The sequence below is a fragment of the Alosa pseudoharengus genome, unplaced genomic scaffold, assembly GCF_046254945.1.
Source record: "Alosa pseudoharengus isolate Yale_2024_CS ecotype anadromous, Long Island Sound unplaced genomic scaffold, YU_APseudo_1.1 YU_APseudo_1.1_scf_14, whole genome shotgun sequence".
In the NCBI taxonomy this organism is placed as follows: domain Eukaryota; kingdom Metazoa; phylum Chordata; class Actinopteri; order Clupeiformes; family Clupeidae; genus Alosa; species Alosa pseudoharengus.
The window spans coordinates 37,545,999-37,568,064 of NW_027468609.1; the positions used below are offsets into that span (position 1 = coordinate 37,545,999).

Here is a 22,066-nt window from a genome sequence, read left to right on the forward strand (position 1 = left end):
GTGGATGAGGCTTTGGTCAACATGGTCATCAAAGACTCCCAACCCTTTTCTGTTGTGGATGACGTGGGGTTTAGGGAGCTTGTGCATGTGCTGGATCCATCCTATGTTCTCCCAACAAGAAAGGTATGTATGTGAATAGACTAAAGTAGTTTATTGTTATAAAGTCAGAATGAATAGTAACAATTAATATTTTTGTTCTCAGGCTTTGAAGTCCATGGTTGACACCCGGTATGAGGAGGCTAAGGAGAAGGCCAAAGAAAAATTGGACAATGTTGTTGCTGTTAGCCTTACGTCCGACATGTGGACGTCCATCAACCTGGAGGCTTACCTGGCTGTGACTTGTCATTTTATTGATGCCAATGACCAGCTTGGGACAATCTTGCTTGGGGTGCAACATTTCCCAAACACCCATACGGCAGACAACTTGGCTATTGCCCATACCATGGTCATGGAGGAGTGGGGCATAAAGGATAAGGTGAGGTGCCTTGTCACGGGTGCTGCTGCCAATATGATTGCCTGTGTGAGGGCATTGAATATTAGGCATGCGATATGCATTGCACATGCATTGAATTTAATTGTCAAGAAGTCTTTCGATGATGTGCCAGGCTTAAATGAGCTTCGCACCAAATGTAGGAAGCTTGTAACCTACTTCAGGACCAGCACAACAGGAAAAGAAAGACTGGCCCAAGTGCAGGTGCAGATGGGGAGGCCTGCTCTGAAAAGGATTATTGAGGTGGACACTAGATGGAACAGCACTTACAGCATGCTGGAAAGGCTCTATGACCTGAGAGAGCCAGTGGGGGCAGCTCTAGCCTCTTTGAGGACAGATGTAAGCCCTCCTACTTCATTGGAGTATGAAACAATGAAGGATGCTCTCGACCTACTGGCCCCATTCCACCAGGCCACAGTAGAGCTTTCTGCAGAAAAAAGAGTGTCTGCTTCAAAGGTTATTCCCCTAATGAAGATGCTGAACCACACAATAGTAAGAAAATCCGAGGGCTTAACATCAAATATGGCAAGGCAGCTGGCTGACAACCTTGTCCGTCGCGTCAGAGAGCATGCGTTACAAATGGAATCCATTAGTGTGATGACGATGCCTACATTGCTGGACCCTAGGTTCAAAAAACTAGGGTTCCTAAGTCCAGGAAAGCTCCAAGAAGCCATTACAAGACTAAAGTCAGAATGTGCCAATGTTATCAGAAATTCTGAAACAACACCCCCAGCTCAAGTACCTGCCTCAAAAGCTGGGCCATCTACAACCTGTGGTAAGTAGTCTATGTCTTATGTGAATTTTCACATTTGTAATGTCATGTAATGTGAACCATTGAGAAGTGAGTGTTTTCCCTTGTATAATTATAGGTGACCTTTGGCATCTACTGGACAGCACAGTGGATAACAGCAGACGGAGCTCCAGTGTGACCGCAGATGCTACTATTGAGGTGGACCGTTATTTGTCAGAGACAAATCTGGCAAGGACTGAGGATCCGCTGGGTTATTGGAACAAACAGAAGCTCCAACATCCCAATTTATATAAGCTGGCACTTACGTTCTTATGTTGTCCGGCATCATCGGTGCCCTGTGAAAGGGTGTTTTCTAAGGCTGGAGAGGTGGTTTCCAAAAAGAGAAACCGCCTCAATCCAAATACTGTAAAAAAACTTTTGTTTTTAAATAAAAATCAGTAAAAATGTTCCCATCCCTGTTGCAGTTTGCTGTTCCACTCCCAGTTCCATAAGCACTACACAATTGCCCTCCCAGTTCCATAAGCACTACACAATTGCCCTCCCAGTTCCATAAGCACTACACTATTGCACTCAGTCAGCACTGCACTCAGTGATTTCTTTACACTCATTTGGGGCATTCACTGTCATCACTAACCCAAAGAACTACTGAATACAAAGTTATGTGTGTGTGAGTTGTGTGTGCATAGGTAAACACAAGCAGAGTAAAAAACTTTATTTAATACACAGGCAATAGAAAAAGGGTGTGCCCACACCATGACAATTTGGTTGCTCAGGATGAATAGATTTGTGCGATACATTGCTTTGCACAGCAGGTGTCACTAGGGAGCACACTGTTTCATGAGGCTTCAGGTAAACGAACCTTTTGGTGAACCAATGGGCTGGAAAGCCTCAGTGGTTCAGGAAGCCTCATTTGGCCATCACTAGCCGCAAGTCGAACTCCCCTTCTGTTAGCAAAATCTAGCCCCAGTTTCCGACCTCTGACTCACACATTAAGTGACGTGAATGACGCGGAATGATGATGTTTTCACTCGGAGAAAGGTTTTTACGAAGCCCATGAACGCTAGGTCAGTCGAAGTCGAACACGCCTATTACGTGACGTGAATGACACGGAATGATGAGGTTTTCACTCGGAAAAAGGGTTTTTCCGAAGCCCATTGACCTCTCCAGAATAAGTCCCGCCTCCGTAACTTCCGTATCCATCCAACCGGGCGTGGATTGTCTATGAGAAATAACATGGCGTTTCGAAATATCATACCGGTAAAACCTCTGTAGGTAGCGAAGTTGAAAAAGCTGGTGGGCAGATTGGCCTACACACTTCTGCCATATAGTTTCCACTGGATTTTTTGATTGTCGGTGCCGTTTAAGTAGTATACTATAGACTATACTACTCAAACGGCACCGAAAATCAAAAAATCCAGTGGAAACTAGATGGCAGAAGTGTGTAGGCCAATCTGCCCAGCAGCTTTTTCTACTTTGTCACCTACAGAGTTTGACAGGTACGATCTTTCAAAACGCCATGTTATTTCCCATAGACAATCCACGCCCGGAAGTTGGATGGATACGGAAGTTAGGAGGCGGGATATATTCTGGAGAGGTCTATAGGGGAGTTCGACTTGCGGCAGATCTGTGCAGATCTGACTTGATGTGATGCATGCTGGGTTGAACACAATGCATACTGGGATGGACGCAATGCATACTGGTTAGAAATTCTGTCCGACTTCTGTCAGCCGGGGAGGGACTTACCACCGTGACACCATGTCACATGGCCTTAAAATATCGCGGGAGTCTTAGCCTGCAGACAGATCTTGCAGTTGCCTTCCACGAGCTGCACGAGCTGAAACACGCCCTCATGACGTCAGTTCAAAGACGTGATAGGGCCATTTGGGAGGAATGTCCTCATGACGATTATGACTAGAGGCTCATGCTGCTTCCTTATGTTGGAATATGCGAAAATAAACAGAAATCGAAGGGATACCTTCTTATACGTGATTTCTGCAACAATGGTAGGCTAGCCTACTGAAAACGTTTGGATATTCTGTTATTTTCTGCTGTTGGCTAAATAGATAGACACACGTATAGGGGAAACACTTGATATTGAATGTATGTGCTACAATGCAGGCCTGTTAACTGTATGACAACAGTGGTTTATTTAAACTACATCATAAGAATTTATTTCGTCAGTCATCATGCTCATTTTAATGAGTAAGAATGAAAGTTCTGCTGTGTTTATTGCAAACAACATTCCGCGATATCTCCCGCGAGTCACGTCAGGCAGACTGTAGCCTTTCTGTCCGGGATAAGCTGCCCTCTGTTGTAGCTCCTCCCGGCTAGGCTCTGAAGATCACGTTTACGTAGTAAGCCAGACCAAGTCAGACTCAGCCGAAGTCAAACAAGCCTTTTCTGTCCGGGATGAGCTGCCCTCTGTTGTAGCTAGGCTCTGAAGATCACGTTTACGTAGTAAGCCAGACCAAGTCAGACTCAGCCGAAGTCAAACAAGCCTTATGAACGCTAGGTAACTCCCTCTCCGAAAGTTGTCAATAGAGCTTACGTCAGATCCTCTTCACGCCGAGGAGTAAAGTGTAGGAGTTGATAGTGGGGTAATGTTAGCCTGTCAACTATCTAGCTTGGTCGTTTAATGTCAGTAGATGTCTGCCCAGAGTCCTCATTGTACAACTGCATAGCTTTAATCATCAGTGCGTAAATCACTCTTGTTTTGCTTTTCAATGTCTTGTTTTGTAAAAACAACTTTAATCGGATATTAACCGAGTAGCTAGTTTTGGTTGGCTAATGTTCACGAATTAAATGAGCTCGTATTTCAGATATAACGTTAGCAAGTTAACGTTACTGTAAGCGGTTAAGTCAACGAAACCATTCTAGATGGGAAATGTTCACAGTGACAGACTTCACTGCAACCTATGTAAACGTGACCAAGTCAACAAAGTTTAACATTAAATAATGAAAGAAGTTGGATTGTGTGTAACGTTACTGGCGTCTTTGGAGAAGGTCTGGCTACCCAAGGCCTGTGCATTGAAACAATAACATCCGTATAGGCGGGCTAAGCAGCAACTCTAGCCCGTGCACGAGGCTCCATCCCCGGTCCATGAGGCCAATTGAACGCGCCGAGTGTAGAGGTATGGGAAATGGCCTGGAAGAGAATATAACTTATCTGACTGGCTGAAAAACTAGTAGAAAAATAGTACTGTATTTGGTATTCAAATAATTATCGGTTACGGAAAGAATGTGCACCTCTTTGGTTAAATTAGACTATTGTGTAATTATGTCCTATATCCATAGATAACGTCACGGGGATTCATGTTAGCTTACGTGACTGACGGTCATCGTTAACGTAACTTAGGTTACAGGCTTACTTGTGTTTGTATGCTAGCTATCATATTTTGTGTGTATAAGTGGTGGTGGTGGTTCGCAGGCAAACTGACATCAACATTGAGGCTATTGAGTACCAGTCACTCGCTAGTTTAACCTGTAAACCGAGACAAGCGTAACCTGCAATAGATGTCAGATTTTGCACTATGATTAGGTTTAATACTAAATGATCACTCGTAACTAACTTATAACCCGGAAATTCCTTTTCCTATTCGTTGACTGTAAAATTGAGCTTTATTTCTGCCTGGTTGACATTGTTATTTGAGTGCATCAAGTAGTTGTAGGGAGCTGCTTAGTTACAGAAGAATGAAGGTGCAAGTGGACACAAGTCAGGCTAAATCGGGTAGCTTTCCAGATGTATCTTCGCATCTCACGGTCTACCACAAGGACGTGACAGAAAACATCGACAGTCCTAGACGCCTTGTTTTCCAGAGTTCTATCGCTCTCTCTGAACTACCAAATGGGGCCTCAGCTTCAGGCTCAATGGTGGATAACACATCTCACAGCGAATGGAATGACTTACACATTAGGGATGAACTGAGAGTAGTCTCAGAGGACAGTAGAGCTTTATCTGAAGTTTGTCTACAGAATGCATCCAGCGATGATGATGACTTAAGCTATGAAGTGCAACAAGCTTACAGAATATTCCACGATTTTCTATTAGAGAAGCACAAGGCCATCACAGCTCCCCTTTGGAACCCAGTTGGTATACAGGACAACTCACTTGCAGACTCTGTGCAACAAGGAATGTGCTTCAAGAGAATAGATGAAAAGTTTGTGAACCGGGAGTATGACAGCATCACAGACTTTGTGGCTGATTTCAGGCTGGTGCTTGAGAACTGTTATAGGTTCCATGGTGTTGACCACTGGATTTCAAGACAGGCACAGAAATTGGAGATAATCCTGGAACAGAAACTCACTCTGCTGTCAAGGTAATTTGACTGTATTATTCCCACTCATTTATTTCCACTACCAGCCCTGGCTACTTACAATGTAGAGTTTATTTTACAGTGCGCTATTCCTGTAGAAAACCTGTAGCTTACATGCCCACAGGTAATAATGAATATCGCATATTGTTATAGTTTAATAAATGTGCAGAAAGCACAATTTAAGCATGGTTGCATTTTACATTTATTACAGATCAAAATGACAGGCTTGAGTTAAGGCTATGTTTAGCTTAATTGAATAACTTGATAGAGAAGATAAGCACCATTTTGTGGAATGATGCATGGTCATCAGAAATTTGCTCTCCTGTGCCTACAAACACAGTTTTGTGTGTGATGTCACACTTTGCCACTCTTTGTCTGGTCAAGGTCTGGTCATGTGGCGTTCTGAAACTTTCTTTAAATTTGGGACATAGTAGTTGGAAGTTGGTCGCTTGTTTCGATTTGGGAATGTGCAGTTGCAATGATTGTTTGTTTATTCAATGTCCGAAATCAGTCCAAAGTAGGCTATTCGCAGTGTCAGTTTATGAACACATTGAATGGCCACTGCATACCATGTGGGATGGCATGTTCTGGCAAAATCTGCGGCATACTTTTATGCAAGTAAACCGCATCCAGAGGCAGTTGGGTCATTTCACGCCAACTCAGCCACACATGTATGACACCTCTCAGATTTTGCTGAAAAGTCACCAAACAAAGGAATCTGACGTTTCAGGTCAATATCTCAAACGGTTTGCCCATGGCATCCATTTGAATTTGAAAGGCCCTAATTGACACATTGGAATTTTACATTTCAACTTTTGGCATTTTTGGAAGACCATAATGTCTGTTCTAATAGTGGTAGAAGACTGGAAACTGGTGTGGTAGTTCATTGTAGCCTGTACTACACAAGTCTGGAGGCCTTTTGGTCAAGTTTCTATTGACGAGCAATGCGTCCATAGATGTCTGGCACACTGACACAACAAATTATATGTTGGAATGGCACCCAACAGGGGATCTGTCTGACATTCGTCAACATTTTTTAGGACTTTGGTGACTTTGGTGACCCACCTCTCACCCAAACAGTTGATTCTGCCTCCAGAAGTAGTACCGGCTACAGTGAACTACCACACCAGTTTCCAGCCTTCTACCACCATTAGAACAGACATTATGGGCTTCCAAAAATGCCAAAAGATGAAATGAAATTCCAATGTGTCAATTAGGCCATCCTTAAAAATATTCTTGTTTGCAGTAACAGCCAAAAAAATATAAATAAAAACCTAACTATTATTTAATGTCACACCAAATGACATGGTGTCACGCCATATGATGAACTGCACCACTCCACCATGTGTCAGAGCAAAACAGGGTTTTTAATAGGGCTGGGCGATATAAACGGTATAAGCGGTATGCGATAAAAATCTGGCCAACGATAGATATTTTTGTTATACCGGCATATTGCGATAGGTCATTATGTCATCAAATTGCAACACGCTTGGCCTGCCGGGACCGGCAGCAACCACGAGGAGGCCACAGGTGTGGAAAAATGGCTGCGAGCGGTGAAGGTATTGTAACGATTTGATAGCGACACAGACAGTTGTCCAATCAAAAGGTTTATTAGCTGAGAAAGAGAGCAGGGACACAGACCCATGGTGCATTCAGAGCACCTCGGAATGACAAGGACCGCCCCCATGGCTACTTTGTTTTTCCGACAGCAAGTGTTCAAGTGCTTTATTGCCATCGAATGTGTGACAAACACGGATGCCACAACAAAGGTTAAAACATACACTCACTAATCCTAAACAAACAACTGTATTTGCTTAAAATATAGTGTAAGATGCTCGTGAAAGAAAGATATGCAGCTTTTCAAGTGATAAAAAGGGCAAATTCCCAAGTTCACATTAAAACTGTTGGACATGAAAGGCCACATGGACTACAAACGAACTACAAAAGTGATGACGAGCCCCTAACTGGGCAACTCTGTTAGCAAAATCTAGCCCCAGTTTCCGACCTCTGACTCACACATTACGTGACGTGAATGACACGGAATGATGATGTTTTCACTCGGAGAAAGGTTTTTACGAAGCCCATGAACGCTAGGCCAGAACACAATACACACGGAGCAGGTCAAGTACACACACACGCTACACATACAGGGGTGGACGCAGCCCCCCACACAAAAAGGATCACACACGAGGGAGAACTAAAAGGGAAACATGTCACGATAAAGACGCTAACTTTAGACTTATAACTTAGGAGAAATACAGACATAAACCCCCAAACAGGGTAGGAATTTCACGGCGGCCACGTCGTTGCCTCTTGCGTTGGCCGTGAGGCCCCTTTGAAAATCAGAGGTTTACAGGCCACGGTGGCCTTGCCCCCTTCTTTCAATATTCTGCTTTGCGTCCTACTAATAGCGATTTTTATTTAGCCTGTGTGGCCTGTCAAAATAATCTAAGCATTCACAGCGCAAATTAATTGAGTATTTTACGCAGTGGAGAAAGAGACAGCGCAAGAAAGAAAGTGCGTCCAAATTCCATTCATCTCAGTTGAACTACTCGCGAAGTAGCCTATTCATCACACAGACATCACAAGTATCACACGAAAGAGCTTTTTCTCAGCTTTTAAACGATGTTACCCGATAATTGCTTAGTTGAACGGTTCGCGAGAAAAGTAAATAATATAATTCAATTTAATCATACATTCTACTGAAGGTTTTGCGTCCCATGATCTCCCAACCCATTCATCTCGGTGGAATACTTCACGAACCCTTCTTTTAACACACGACAAACCTTATATCAAAATAAACAGCAGACCTTACCGAACACAAAGGTGTAAATCAGTCCCCTGTACAGTTAGCCGTTCCAGAGTAATCCAGTTTTGAATTTGCAGTAAATTTCGACATGCATGGATGTCTCCAAATTTGGGCTTTAAGTTTTACAATGTGTTTAAATTGTTCCACATGATTTCATAACGGGCCAAATACAAAATAAATGTTACAAATATCGCCTAGATATTGGTAAATCAGAGGACAGCTGACTGAGTTTGTGAAAGTAGCCTTAGCCTAATGATCACAAAATGCTAAGCATGCATCTAGGCTATTTGAGTTTCTTAAAGCTGAGCTGTGGTTAAATTGTTCAATACATGATTTTATTACAGGCCAAATATAAAATAAATGTTATATATAGCTTAGATATCTGTAAATATTAGATGATCAGATGATTTACAGTTCTATGATATATGTCATGTTTCATGTTTTTGTAATGTTTCATACAGTGATGCCGGTCTACTGCAGTGAATAGGCTAAATAAAACTTTGATCATTTTTATAGCCAATACATTTTTAAATAAGTAACAATCTTGACTATTTTATGCAAGAACCTGCTAGACCTATATTGAAATTCACACACCAAATTATACCGCAATATATACCGTTTACCGTCTGTGTCCCAAATTATACCGCAATATGAATTTTAGGCCATATCGCCCACCCCTAGTTTTTAATGACAATAAAATCATTAACAATGAATTTTGAAGTCACTGTATGAATGGTGTATGTGTGTAACAGCAAAATAGATGAAAGTTTTAAACTTTAAATACCATGTAACAGAGGTAGTTATTACAGTTTTCACATAGCAGGAAACGAATAGAATTCAAAATCATTTTATGTATAGTAATAGCTTTAACAGTTTTCAGACTTCCTCCCTCTTTGCAGGGTCTGCATTCAGTCTTTCCCTGTACTTGCGTGTTCTCTCTTTGCTGGACATATCTGCTTCACACTGACAAGAAATGGAGGAATAGTATTTATTTTTTAAACTTACATGGCATGGTAACATAAAAGAAAAAAATATTCTTTTTAAAGTATAAAAATAATTTAAAACATGTTTTTACAAGAACTTTTATGTAAAAATGCAATTGTGTCATAGGGTGTGACAGAAATGTCATATAGTGTGACTTGAAAAAAGCTGTCACACCATATGATGCAGCGTCACACTATATGACATTTTGACAGTTAAGCTAATTTTCTAGACAGTTAAATGCAGCTAGCTATTATTTAGCATGCAACTGACCACATGGCAGCAGTGCTTTTTAAGAATTCATGAAGAATATTTGTGAAAAATAGCTACTTTTTAGGCAAATGATATCACACCATAAGACACTAAAAATTGGTCATGATTGATGATGTCCAATTCAAAGCTTTTTATATAAAAGTCTAAAAAGCAGAACTCACCTCTTGACCATGCCAATTACTCCTGACATTATATTGTTACTTCCTGGTTAAGCAGGGTCCTCTTCACAATAATGATGTCCAAATGAATGCCCGGTCAAAATATACAATATAGTGTCACGCCATATAACAACCATTTTATGGACAAAATATATTTGATTATAACTTAGTTGGACAGCATGCATAAACATCAAAACTTTCTGTGGTTGTAAAAAACATCCAAGTATTTTATATGCATGGTAAAACTTTGGATATACACTCTTTTTAGGAAGTTCGCACACATGGTGGACAGTCACACCATATGACATTTTTTATGTTTGGATGATTATTTTAAGTCAAAAGTTAAATACAAATCCAATAAATTTAATATTACAGAACTTGAACCTACCAGACCTACAACATTTCCATATCAATTCTTAACAATTGCCATTTTTTATAAGTGTGTGACACATGGACAGTCTGAATTCTGCTATTTGTCATCTACCCAAACACCAATTTGACTTGTCTTATGCAAATCTTTCTTTTTTTTTTTTCACCCTGAACATGGGCAAAATGCACCATTGAGATCAATTTGCATAAGACAAGTCAAATTGGTGTTTTTAAAAAGAAGGGATCATGGAGAAATCTTGGTCAAAAGTGTCAAATCCCATAATCATCACAGGACTTCAACTTCAGGTTGTGAGTGTAACAGAGGTCGTAATTCGTCCGCCGCTCGAACCCGCCACCTCGACACACACCGGCATTGGAGTCGAACGCTCTAACGCGGTTAGAAGCGTTCTTAAGGTTAGGGGTGTGAGGATTTACACGAGCAACTAGCCTGCTAGCTCAGTTCGCCTCCGTTACACTCACCTCCCTAAATCTTCACTCCCATGATCCGGGTCTACGGCACCACTGTAACAGAGGTCGTAATTCGTCCGCCGCTCACGGCCCTCGAACCGGCCACCTCATCACACACCGGAATGGGAGTCGAACACTCTAACCACTGAGCTAAAAGCCCAGGCTTCCAACTCAGCAGTTAGAAGTGTTCTTAAAGTTAGGGGTATGAGGATTTGCATGCGCAACTAGCATGCTAGCTCAGTTCGCCTCCGTTACATACAGTTTCGAGGCCGCAAAATTATGTACCAGATTCGTGGAACGCCTGTCCTTTTCACATAGACCGAGGCGGAACGGCGGGACGAAGTGTCTCGCCAAATTTACTACCAAGCACCCTACACATTTCGATATCGATAAGTTCCGGCACCAGTGTGAAAACGTTAAGGCGGAAAGGGGGGACGTGGGCGGGCATTTTGATGACACTACATATGTCCAACCCACCACAGGAGATTTAAAATCTGACCGATCAAAAGCACCAATGGCAGAGATAGCACATAAGGACAATGAACCTTTATGGTCTACAAGTTATCCTCAATTACCCATAGTTAGTCCACTGTTATTTCCGTCATGCAATCTTCTCAATATGAGCTAGTAAGAGATAGAGATAGCCTTGCCATATTCTTTTATCACACAAGTCTGACTGAATTCAAAGTTTCACTCCAGAAACACTTTGTTGTAGCCTATGGACCTTGCGCAAAACTTGACAGGCCTTTACCCTTACAAACTGTCATAGTGTAATATGCAGTTTTCCATAAGGAAAGCATTTGTCGATGAATGGTCAACATAGCTGACTCATCTTCAGGGAATAGCAATTTTGCTCTCCTTCAATAACATTACGCACAACTTTATTAAGTGTGCTTGCAAAGCAGCACACTTATTAGGGGTCCGAGCAGCGTAGGTTACCAGGTATGGTTACCAGTACCCCCCTCTACCCATAACCCAAAATTTGGGGTACTGCACCCAAAGGTGGCGCTATTGGCAAAAAAAAGTTAATTATGCTTATTTCTCCTTACCAGATTTATTTCATAATATTAATCTCTAAACTCAGATGCATCTTTTTGGCCCTGGTCTTATGGTCTACAAATGTTTACTTTTGACACAATTTCATGGAAAAGCCAAACATTATAAAACTCTTTAAAAATAATCAAATCTTCACCAAAATTCTCACAGACAATGTTTAGACCAAGCCTCACAAAAGTTACTGCTCAGAATTTTGTTCCATTTCAGAGATATAGGCCAATAAACTTAGACCACTTAGGCCTTTTTTGCTAGATCACCTATATTCCTATAAACCGTAAGTCCTAGAAACTTGACATTTTCAAGTATTGTTACCAGTACCCCCCACTACCCATAACCCAAAATTTGGGGTACTGCACCCAAAGGTGGCGCTCTTGTCAAAAACGTTTATTTCTCCTTACCAGATTGACCTAGACTCAAAATTCTTTCATCATATTAATCAATACATTCAGATGCATCTTTTTCATCCTGGTCTTATGCTCTAAAATTTTTTACTTTTGCCACAATTTCAGAGAAAAGCCAAACATCATAAAAAGTTTCACAGGCTTCAAAAATTATCAAATCAAGGATACAAGGAAGTTTATTGTCACATGCATATAGTTACTGGAAGTGAGAAATGCAGTGAAATTATGTCTGGTGTCAGCCTATTTATGCATTAATGGGAGGGTAAAAAGTGCAGTAAAAGAGGGGTTTAGTAGATTAACCCTTTGCAGACCGCGCCGAACATTCAATTTTTTCATACTCGATGGCCTTATGGCACAAAAAGGCTTATTGTGTGATTATGCTACATGACAGAGATATAATTTACCCACCATTATAATCAGGGGAAATAGCCCTTTCAAATGGTATAAAATATAATTAATAGTTTTGAGGAGAACACACATATTTTTTTAAAAATATCTTTAAAATTCAACCCCAAAAAACACAAAACTATCAGTTTGTCAAGATTAATCTAATTTTTGCCCCAATTTCTGTTGTAGATAGAGAAGAACTTAGAGTGTATGGGAGATTCACAATTTTGTCCTCTACTCAGTGATAAAAACAGAATCAATGTATCACCTTTTCTTCAAAAGTTATGATACATTTATTAGACCTTTGCAGACGGCACGAAACATTCCGATTTTTCATACTTGATGCCCTTGTGAGACAAAAAGGCTTATTGTGTGGCCATGCTACATGGCAGAGATGAGATATACCCACCATTGCAATCAGGAGAACTAGCCCTTTAAAATGGTACATATCATAGTTAATACGTTTGAGTGTAACACACATTGTTTTTAAACAATACCTTCAAAATTCAACATCAACAGACAGTGTTGTGATCTCCTCAGTGAAAAAAACAGAATCAATTTATCACCTTTGGTTCAGAAATTATGATTAATTTACTCATAACTTCAAGTCTCAGTTACATGTAGAATTTTTAAAGAGTAGGATGTTTTCCTTTCCTGGTTTGACATCTGCCCAAAAATACACAGATATAATGGTCATGTAACAAATATAAGATGTTTTACCATCAAAACAAGATGCATAGCTAAATATAGGATGTCTTACTGTACTCTGAAGAGGCTAAATCAATTGTGGGGAGGAAAGATAAAGGCTGAAATAAAGACTAGCCAGATGGTAACTGCTTCTCCGTGTGCTTCATTCTACTATGAAAACAAGAATAAGAGACACTGGCACATGTGTTAGGTTTATGAAAGAAGAAATAATAAGTCTTCATTAAATAATCAGGAACAACAATTTCAAGTAAATAACATAAACATATGTTTACAAACAAGCAGTAACTATTATAACTACAAGAATGACAAGACAACAGTATAACAAAGATCAACAACATACTTTAACATGATGAACAAAGCATCAATTCATATTAACATTCACACATATAAACAGTTAAAACATTAGAAGAAATTCAATACATTTAACAACCATACAGCATATAATTTGATACAATATATAATTATCGATATCATTTGCCCTACACATAAGGTGATACACTAACGCCTCATTCACACCAGATCCGTGTGTGTGTTGACACAGCTGTGGCGTGTGTGTGTGTGTGTGTGTGTGTGTGTGTGTGTGTGTGTGTGTCTCCATCTAAGCCTAGCAGACGATGAGGTGTAAATGCTACTGGAGTTGGTGTCCCTGTCTGTGTTAGAAGGATAGGCAAAGTGTATGTTTTTTACCTAACATGGGACTTGACCAAGCTCAACATAAAGAAATTGTCAGATAAGAAAATTAGAAATTGAATTACAAATCTAACCAAACTATTATCACTATAATCCCTGTCATTATTGTTATAAGCAACACTCTTATCACAACCAGAAATGTGCATACGCCCAGTTGGGCGAACACACACACACACACACACACACACACACACACACAAACATGCTTACCCAGCTGAGGATGATGGGAGATTACTCTCCTCCTCTAGCACATCATTGTCTTCCTCTTCATCCAGAAACTACCCATCCATGTCCCATGTCCATGCCATTGTGGTCCTTGAGGTCATGTTTGCCATCAGCAGTCGGCTGCTTTCACCTCAGTTGCACATACTTCTCTCCCTCCATCTAAAATAACAAAAAAATCACAGGTCTGATAGTAAATAGGTTGTTTAGTTTTATTTTACATTACTTCCACATAATCTTAATCACCACCAACCATGACTCTTTTCACTAAAAGTATTATTGTCACTGGAGGACTCCAATATTGCTTGGAGAGGTAACATTAGTCTCAGAGCTCACTAGGTGTACATACATAGCATACCAGCTTACAAGCAAACATTGATTCATGAACATGAGTCAGGAGATATGACAGAAAACATCTAAACAGCGTATGCATACACATACACACCGTGCATAGGCTACTGCAGTTGCGTAAAGACAAAACACCCCCTTAGAAAATAATGTGTCGACGAGTAGGCTTGGGTGTATGAGCTCCCATCATAGTTAGCCACCCAAAAACCTCATAATCGTAGCAGCCAACCTTACAGCCATTTATAACAAATCTTCAGTCATGTATTCATGAAAACAGCAGTCAATGAATAAAATCCTTACGTTACACCATCGGTGATCAACAGTCTTCACGTCGGTAACGTAACATTAACGTTGTCATTCATGTCAGATGTTTCTATCTAAGCAACTTGGCTACAAACAACTGTAAATTGTGCTATACATATTATGAAGGAATGAAAGGTTTATTTGACAATAAAATACCGATTAGGTGTACTTGACATAAAGTTGGCAGTCATGAAGCACGGGAGTGAACTTTATCGCGACTACGCGTCAGGGACATGTTGCAGCCTCTTCTGATGCTAACGTTACCTAACTTAGCTAGTTTTTTGTATCAGCTCACAAGCAAGGAACATCGTTCAAAATAGAACAAATCGTTAAAATGTCCTAGTAGGTCTGTAATCTTGGTTGACATATAGTAACCCCCCAGAAATGACTGAAAATAATGAGTTTACTAAAGATTACGGTGTGCTAAAATACCAGCTGTCATATCAGCTGAAGTGAACACACACACACATTATGTTACGGCCATGCATACAATGTGTAATTACCAGCAAAAATAACTTTTAAAAACGATTTTGAAGTAATAACATGGATAACAAGTAGTAATAACATAAAAAGATTTGTTTTTACCTCAGATGATCCAGTAGTTTCTCCTTTAGACGAAGTCAAGAGCAACGATGCATAGTGCTTCCTGCTGTTTTTCCTCTAGTGGAGGGAGAAGTCAACTCTTGATTTTTCCTTCACGTAGTAAAAGAAATTCGCGCCACAAATCCCTTAACCAATCATATCGCCAGAAAGCCTATGATGTGACGTTTTTGAGGACGTTTTCATTGATAAAATTGGTTGGGGTATGGCGGAGGGGGGGAGGGGGGGGGGGGGGGCAGAAAGGCTAGGCAATCAAGGACATGGGTAGATGGAGGAGAAATCAAAAATAATAAATAAAAAGTTCTATGGAGATGTGCAAAAGTTGGAGAAAGTCAGATATGTGTGTGTGTGTGTTTTGACGTGTGATGAAATAAGAAAATAAATAAAAGGTCTGTAGCATAGGGAGAGGGATGTAAAAGTGCTAAAAGTCTTGTAGGTGTGTGTGTGTGTGTGTGGGGGGGGGGGGGGTCATGAGTGCTGAGGAGTGAATGAATGCAAAGTCAGTATAGGGTCATTCCGTGTGAAATCACCCAATTTCAGCGCAATTTGGCAGGTGACCCTCTCCGAAAAAATCTGAAAAAAATCACAGGTGTTTGTAGACCAAATCCATGCATAGATCTTAAATAGTATATCTGTATACCTAATCGTTGCAAAACTACAGCCCTTTGAAACTTCAAGTCATTTTAAGCATTGTGGTGAACAATCCTTTTTGTTCAACTTCCAGCATTATTGGCTCTTTTGGTATTTCACACACATTAGTGAAACTATGTAAATAGAAGTACATTTTCCTGTTGAATTAAAAAATCCAATCGGATCAGACGTATCTTGTATACTTTCCCCTCTGCAAAGCTCTGAAAATGGCTATAAATTCATAATGTGAAAAGACATCATCACCTTTGAGGGCTTCTCATTCAAAAAGTATGTGACACAAATTCATCAGATTTTTTTCCTACACATATATGTATTATAAGGTCCTGTCCATGCATTAACTTTGGTTGTTATCATTTTCATATTTTCAGAGCATTTTTTTTTAAATTGGGCTTGATTTCCAAAAAGCCTGTTTTCATCTTCTCATTTCACCACGTGGACAGTTAACAGGATTTTTTTTAATTTTACCATATATCATTCTGTATGTGAGGATCATCTGCCCAAAATTTGGGCTTGTTGCTGAGTTTCTTCATTGAGATAAGATTTTTTTTAAATATTGTCTATAAATCCATTGAATTTGTACTGGATCTGCAGTACCACTTTGCACCACATCTGGTGCTCTTTTAATACAATGGAAGTCAATGGAAGAGTAAGAGAGTCACTTGTTTGCTGCACATAAATCTAAACACACAGTTTATGGTTCATATGGTTCAAGTAAAAAGGGGTTTCTAAAATTCAGTGCATTGTCAGATGCAGAAAAATCAATACTAAAGATTCATCATCTTTTTACAAATGCCTCTTGCCACTGATAGGTAGCTATTCATTCAATCTGATGAATTTGTGTCACATACTTTTTGAATGACAAGCCCTCAAAGGTGGTGATGTTTTTTCACATAATGAATTTATAGCCATTTTCAGAGCTTTGCAGAGGGGAAATTACACAAGATACACCTGATTTGATTGGATTGTTTAATTCAACAGGAAAATGTACTTCTATTCACATAGTTTCACTAATGTGTGTGAAATACCAAAAGAGCCAATAATGTTGGAAGTTGAACAAAAAGGATTGTTCACCACGATGCTTAAAATGACTTGAAACTTCAAAGGGCTGTAGTTTTGGAACCATTAGTGATAAAGATATACTATTTAAGATTTATGCATAGGTTTGGTCTACAAACACCTGTGATTGTTTTCAGATTTTTTGGGAGAGGGTGACCTGCCAGCCACTGGGTGATTTGACACGGAATTACCCTATAGTGTGAGTTCAGAGTTGGGAAATGTTTGAGAGTGCTGAGGAGTGAATGTGTGCAAAGTCAGTATAGTGTGAGTTCAGAGTTCGGATGGCCTGGGGATAAAAACTTCTCCTGAGTCTCTCAGTTCTGGCTTTGTGACTACATAGGCGTCTTCTTGATTTCAGCGGTAGGAATAATCCATTGTTAGGATGAGAAGAGTCCTTCAGAATCTTTTGGGCTCTTAGGAGTACTCTTCTGGAATATATATCTTGTAGAGCAGGGAGTTGAGTTCTTATAGTACGTTCAGCTGAGCGCACTACTCTCTGCAGAGTACTACAATCTCTAACTGTGTTTCCATACCAGGTGATGATGCTACCAGTTAGAACACTCTCAACCGCTGAAGTGTAGAAGGCCTTCATGATGGATGTAGAAACTTTGAATTTCCTTAGCTGACGAAGGAAGTAGAGTCGTTGTCTGGACTTCTTCAGAACATATTGAGTGTTAACAGTCCATGTTAAGTCTTCAGTAATGTGGACAACAAGGTATTTAAAACTTGTGACTAGGGGTGGGCGATATATATCGTCTGCGATAATATCGTGATTGTTGTTTTAACGATGTGCAAATTGACATTATCGAGTATTTAAATTACTTATGGGGGAAAAACACTCGAAATCACGCACTGAAGACTCATACATTCCCAGGAGGTAGGCTATGCGGGAGAAGTGCAGCAGAGCAAGTGTCACGTGATCACTAGTGGGTCACAACTTTGTCCCACGCAGCCTAATGTTTATTTTGTGCAGCAAGAGTAGCCTACTTGGGATTTTATGCGGCTACTTCTGTTCAAGTAGTATTGATGAGACAGTCACGTTTTTTCCTACACGGTATATGTAGAGAAAACATTAGCCTTTGAGTATTTTAATAGTCAGTTGTAAACAAATAACTATTCTCATGTAACTCTTTTGTAAATGGACTGAAGTTCGCTCTAAATATCTACGTTTACCGATTATGCTAACCGTTAGCATCTCTATGGGATTTCTCATTTACATTAGCCATAAGCTAACGCATTAGTTTCTATTCTGTAACTTGGAATGCTAGCCTACGTGATTGCTCTAAAACAAAACATAGAAGGAAATAACTGAGATGTAGGCTACTCTGTTGGTCTGCTCTTAGTTTTACATTGAATCCTATGTAAAGGTTTGAAAGGAACTTCAGCTTCAGACTTTCTCTTGGTAAACTGTTAGGCTTATTCATCTTCTCTAATGTAGCTGGCTACACCATGTCATTGCCACACACACAAGTGGGGGCAGAATTGGAAATGTGTCAGAGTGACAATGCATTGGTTGATTTGGTTAAAAAGTCACAGGTTAGGTTATTGGTTATTATTGTAATGATGCTATTTATAAATAATGAGCTGTAAAGTAACTCAGACTTTAACAAAAACAATTTTTTAAAGGATATCGACTAATTATCGTTATCGTCAAAATCACAAAAAATATCGAGATATTATTTTTTGTCCATATCGCCCACCCCTACTTGTGACTCTCTACAGGTTGCCCGCTGATCATTAGTGGGGTGTAACTGTAGTTCTGCTGCTGCCTTCTGTAATCCACTACCATTTCCTTGGTTTTATTGATATTCAGTGTCAAGCTGTTAGATTGACACCACTGTGCCACCTCATCAACCTGATCCAAGTAGAGCTGTTCATTGTTGTTACTAATCAGGCCCAAGATCACTGTGTCATCTGCAAACTTGATGATGGAGGTATGACTACTGTTGGCTTTGCAGTCATGTGTGTATGTTGTACAGCAGTGGACTCAAAACACAGCCTTGGGGAGCACCAGTGCTGATGGTTAATGAGTCAGATGTCAGACCCCCCACTGTAACCACTTGTGAACGGTTGGTGAGGAAGTCAAATATCCAGTGACACAGGGTGGTGTTCAGTCCTCGTGTTGAATGCTGAACTAAAGTCAATGAACAGCATCCTCACATAATTCCCATTCCCCTCCTCCAGGTGAGTTAAGGTGGTGTGCATGAGGTTTGAGATGGCATCCTCTGTAGACCAGTTGGCTCTGTAAGCAAATTGGAGGGGGTCGAAGGAGGCAGGGAGGGATGAGCAGATAATGTTTTTCACAAGCTTCTCAAAACACTTCATCACTGTAGACGTCAGGGCTACTGGGCGGTAGTCATTCAGACATGATGGACTTTTGTTTTTCGGTACTGGAACAATAACAGACTGCTTGAGGCAAGTAGGAACTGTCTCTTGAGCCAATGATGTGTTAAAGATATAAGTGAACACAGGAGCTAACTGAGCAGCGCAGGATTACAAAACCCTGTTAGAAATTCCATCCGGTCCAGCAGCTTTTCTACAATTAACCCTCCTAAAGGCATTGCTCACATCGACCTCAGAGACACAGAAAGGTGCATCCTCATTTGGATTTTTTGATTGTCGGTGCCGTTTAATTCAATTCAATTTATTGTGCTTATAGAGCGCCAAAACATAACACATGTATCATGGCGCTTTACAGAATGTAGGCAATCAGAGAAAGAAGGAAAGAAAGGAAGAAAAGGAAAGCAAGAGAGAGGCCCATGGGTAACAGGGGCGAGGAAAAACTCCCTAGAATTGGAGATATATATAGGAAGAAACCTCGAGCAGATCCACGACTCAAGGGCCTGACCCATCTGCCTAGGGTCAGTACATGACAGTAAGGTCTGTATACATGACAAATGCATATGATAGTCGGGTGTAGAGAATAAGACATGGTGTTAAGCACTTGAGCTGAAAGTTACAAGAGATGGGATGATTACGTATCCGTTATGGTAGTTCGTTATTCCTGATTTAGTGACAGAAAGTTCAATAGTCCAGCGTTGGGATTGTCCAGGGGAAGGGAGTTTTCGAGGGGCATGTGGTGGGTTGGTGGATGGGCCAGTAATCCGGGCAGAGTTGTCATAGGCTGGTGGTGGGTCGCTAGGCTGTACGGGCCAGGAGTCCAGTTAGGGGGCAGTAATAGGGCAGTCGAGGATGGGACTTCAGGTGAGATGGGTGAGAGGAGGGCCAACACACGGATGGTTGATGACTGGTGATGATATACCTCACAAGTGAGGTACAGTAAGGGGGAAGAAAGAGAGATGTAGAGTGGGTTAGTATTACTGAAAATCAAAATGGTTAATGTCAATAAGTAATCAGTAGTACTATATATTGTTACAGTATACCATGGTGGGAATAGGCAAGAGAGGGAGAGTTGAGAGAGAGAGAGAGAGAAGGGGGGAGAGGAGAGGGGGGGGGTTGTACGGCGTGACACATGAAAAGTCCATGACAGCACTATGCTATAGCAGCATAACTAAGGCATGGTGAGGGGTAGTCGACACCAGCGCAGGTATGGTCAGTGACCACCATCGCACGTGCGACTGGGGTGCCAGTCACACGAGGACTCAGCAGGGTGGTCCATTCCAAAAAACCCTGAGGTGGGTGAATTTCCACGCACCATACCTAACTAAGGGAGGCAGTAAAGAGGTATGTTTCAAGTCTAGACTTAAAAATAGGGAGGGTGTCTGCTAGTCGAATTGAGGTAGGAAGATTATTCCAGAGGACGGGTGCGCGATAGCTGAAAGCTCTGCCTCCTACTGTAGTTTTTGAGATTCTTGGAATTACAAGAAGGCCAGTATTCTGTGATCGTAGCGGTCTGGGTGGGTTATATGGAACTAGGAGATCTTTAATATATTCTGGTGCCTGGCCATTAATGGCTTTGTATGTTAGAAGTAATATTTTGAAGTCAATGCGACTTCTAACAGGCAGCCAGTGTAGAGATGCCAGGATAGGGGAAATATGTTCATATTTTTTAGTTCTAGTGAGTGTGCGAGCAGCTGCATTTTGTATAAGCTGTAAGCTCTTTAGACAGGTGTTATTGCAGCCAGCGTATAGAGCATTGCAATAATCAATCCTTGAGGTGACAAAAGCATGGATTAATTGCTCAGCGTCTGGTAGGGATAAAGACTTCCTTATCTTTGAGATGTTCCTTAAATGATAGAATGAAACTTGGGTAATCTGTTTTATGTGATTACTTAGTGATAGGTCTTGGTCAATTGTCACTCCTAGATTTTTAACACATGTGGATGAGGATAGTCGGAGATCAGTAAATGTAGCCTGTGATGAGGATAGGATATCCCTCATCTTTTTAGGACCTAAAACCATGACTTCTGTTTTATCGGAGTTCAAAAGCAGGAAATTGTTTGTCATCCATGTCTTTATGTCTCGTATACATGTGTCAAGTTTGGCTAACGGAGTCAATTCGTCAGGTTTTATGGAAAGGTATAGTTGTGTATCGTCTGCATAAGAATGAAATTTAATGCCATGTTTCCTAATTTCTGAGCCTAGAGGAAGCATATAGAGAGAAAATAACAGGGGCCCTAGTACTGAGCCTTGAGGCACCCCATATTTTACCATAGTCTGGGTAGATGGTTCATTGTGAACCTGTACAAATTGTCTGCGGTTGGAAAGGTATGATCTAAACCAAGCGAGTGCTGAGTCTTTAATGCCTATCGAATGTTCAAGCCTGTGGAGTAGTATGTTGTGGTCTATGGTGTCAAAGGCAGCACTGAGGTCCAGGAGGACCAATATTGATATATGTCCATTATCGGCAGCGATGAGGAGGTCATTAAAAACTTTAACTAAGGCTGATTCAGTACTGTGGTGAGCTCTGAAACCAGACTGATATAATTCTTGGATTTTATTCATATGCAAGAAGGTACCAATTTGTTTCGACACTATTTTTTCTAGTATTTTTGACAAAAAAGGGAGATTAGATATAGGCCTATAGTTGGCCAGGTTGTTAGGGTCAAGGGTAGGCTTTTTGAGGGATGGC

General features: G+C 40.7%; 1 protein-coding gene across 2 annotated transcripts in view; it reads left to right on the forward strand.

Moving 5' to 3' along the window:
- The first annotated feature begins 3,638 nt into the window (after nucleotides 1-3,638).
- The window catches only part of brd10 (bromodomain containing 10), a 55,581-nt gene continuing 37,153 nt past the window's right edge, over nucleotides 3,639-22,066 (forward strand). The window contains exon 1 of one of the 2 annotated variants that reach the window (XM_076284889.1): nucleotides 3,639-5,557. In XM_076284889.1, coding sequence (XP_076141004.1) covers nucleotides 4,932-5,557 — 626 coding nt within the window. In that variant the 5' untranslated portion in view covers nucleotides 3,639-4,931. The remainder of the gene's footprint in view (nucleotides 5,558-22,066) is intronic. The other variant, XM_076284890.1, reaches the window with a different exon arrangement.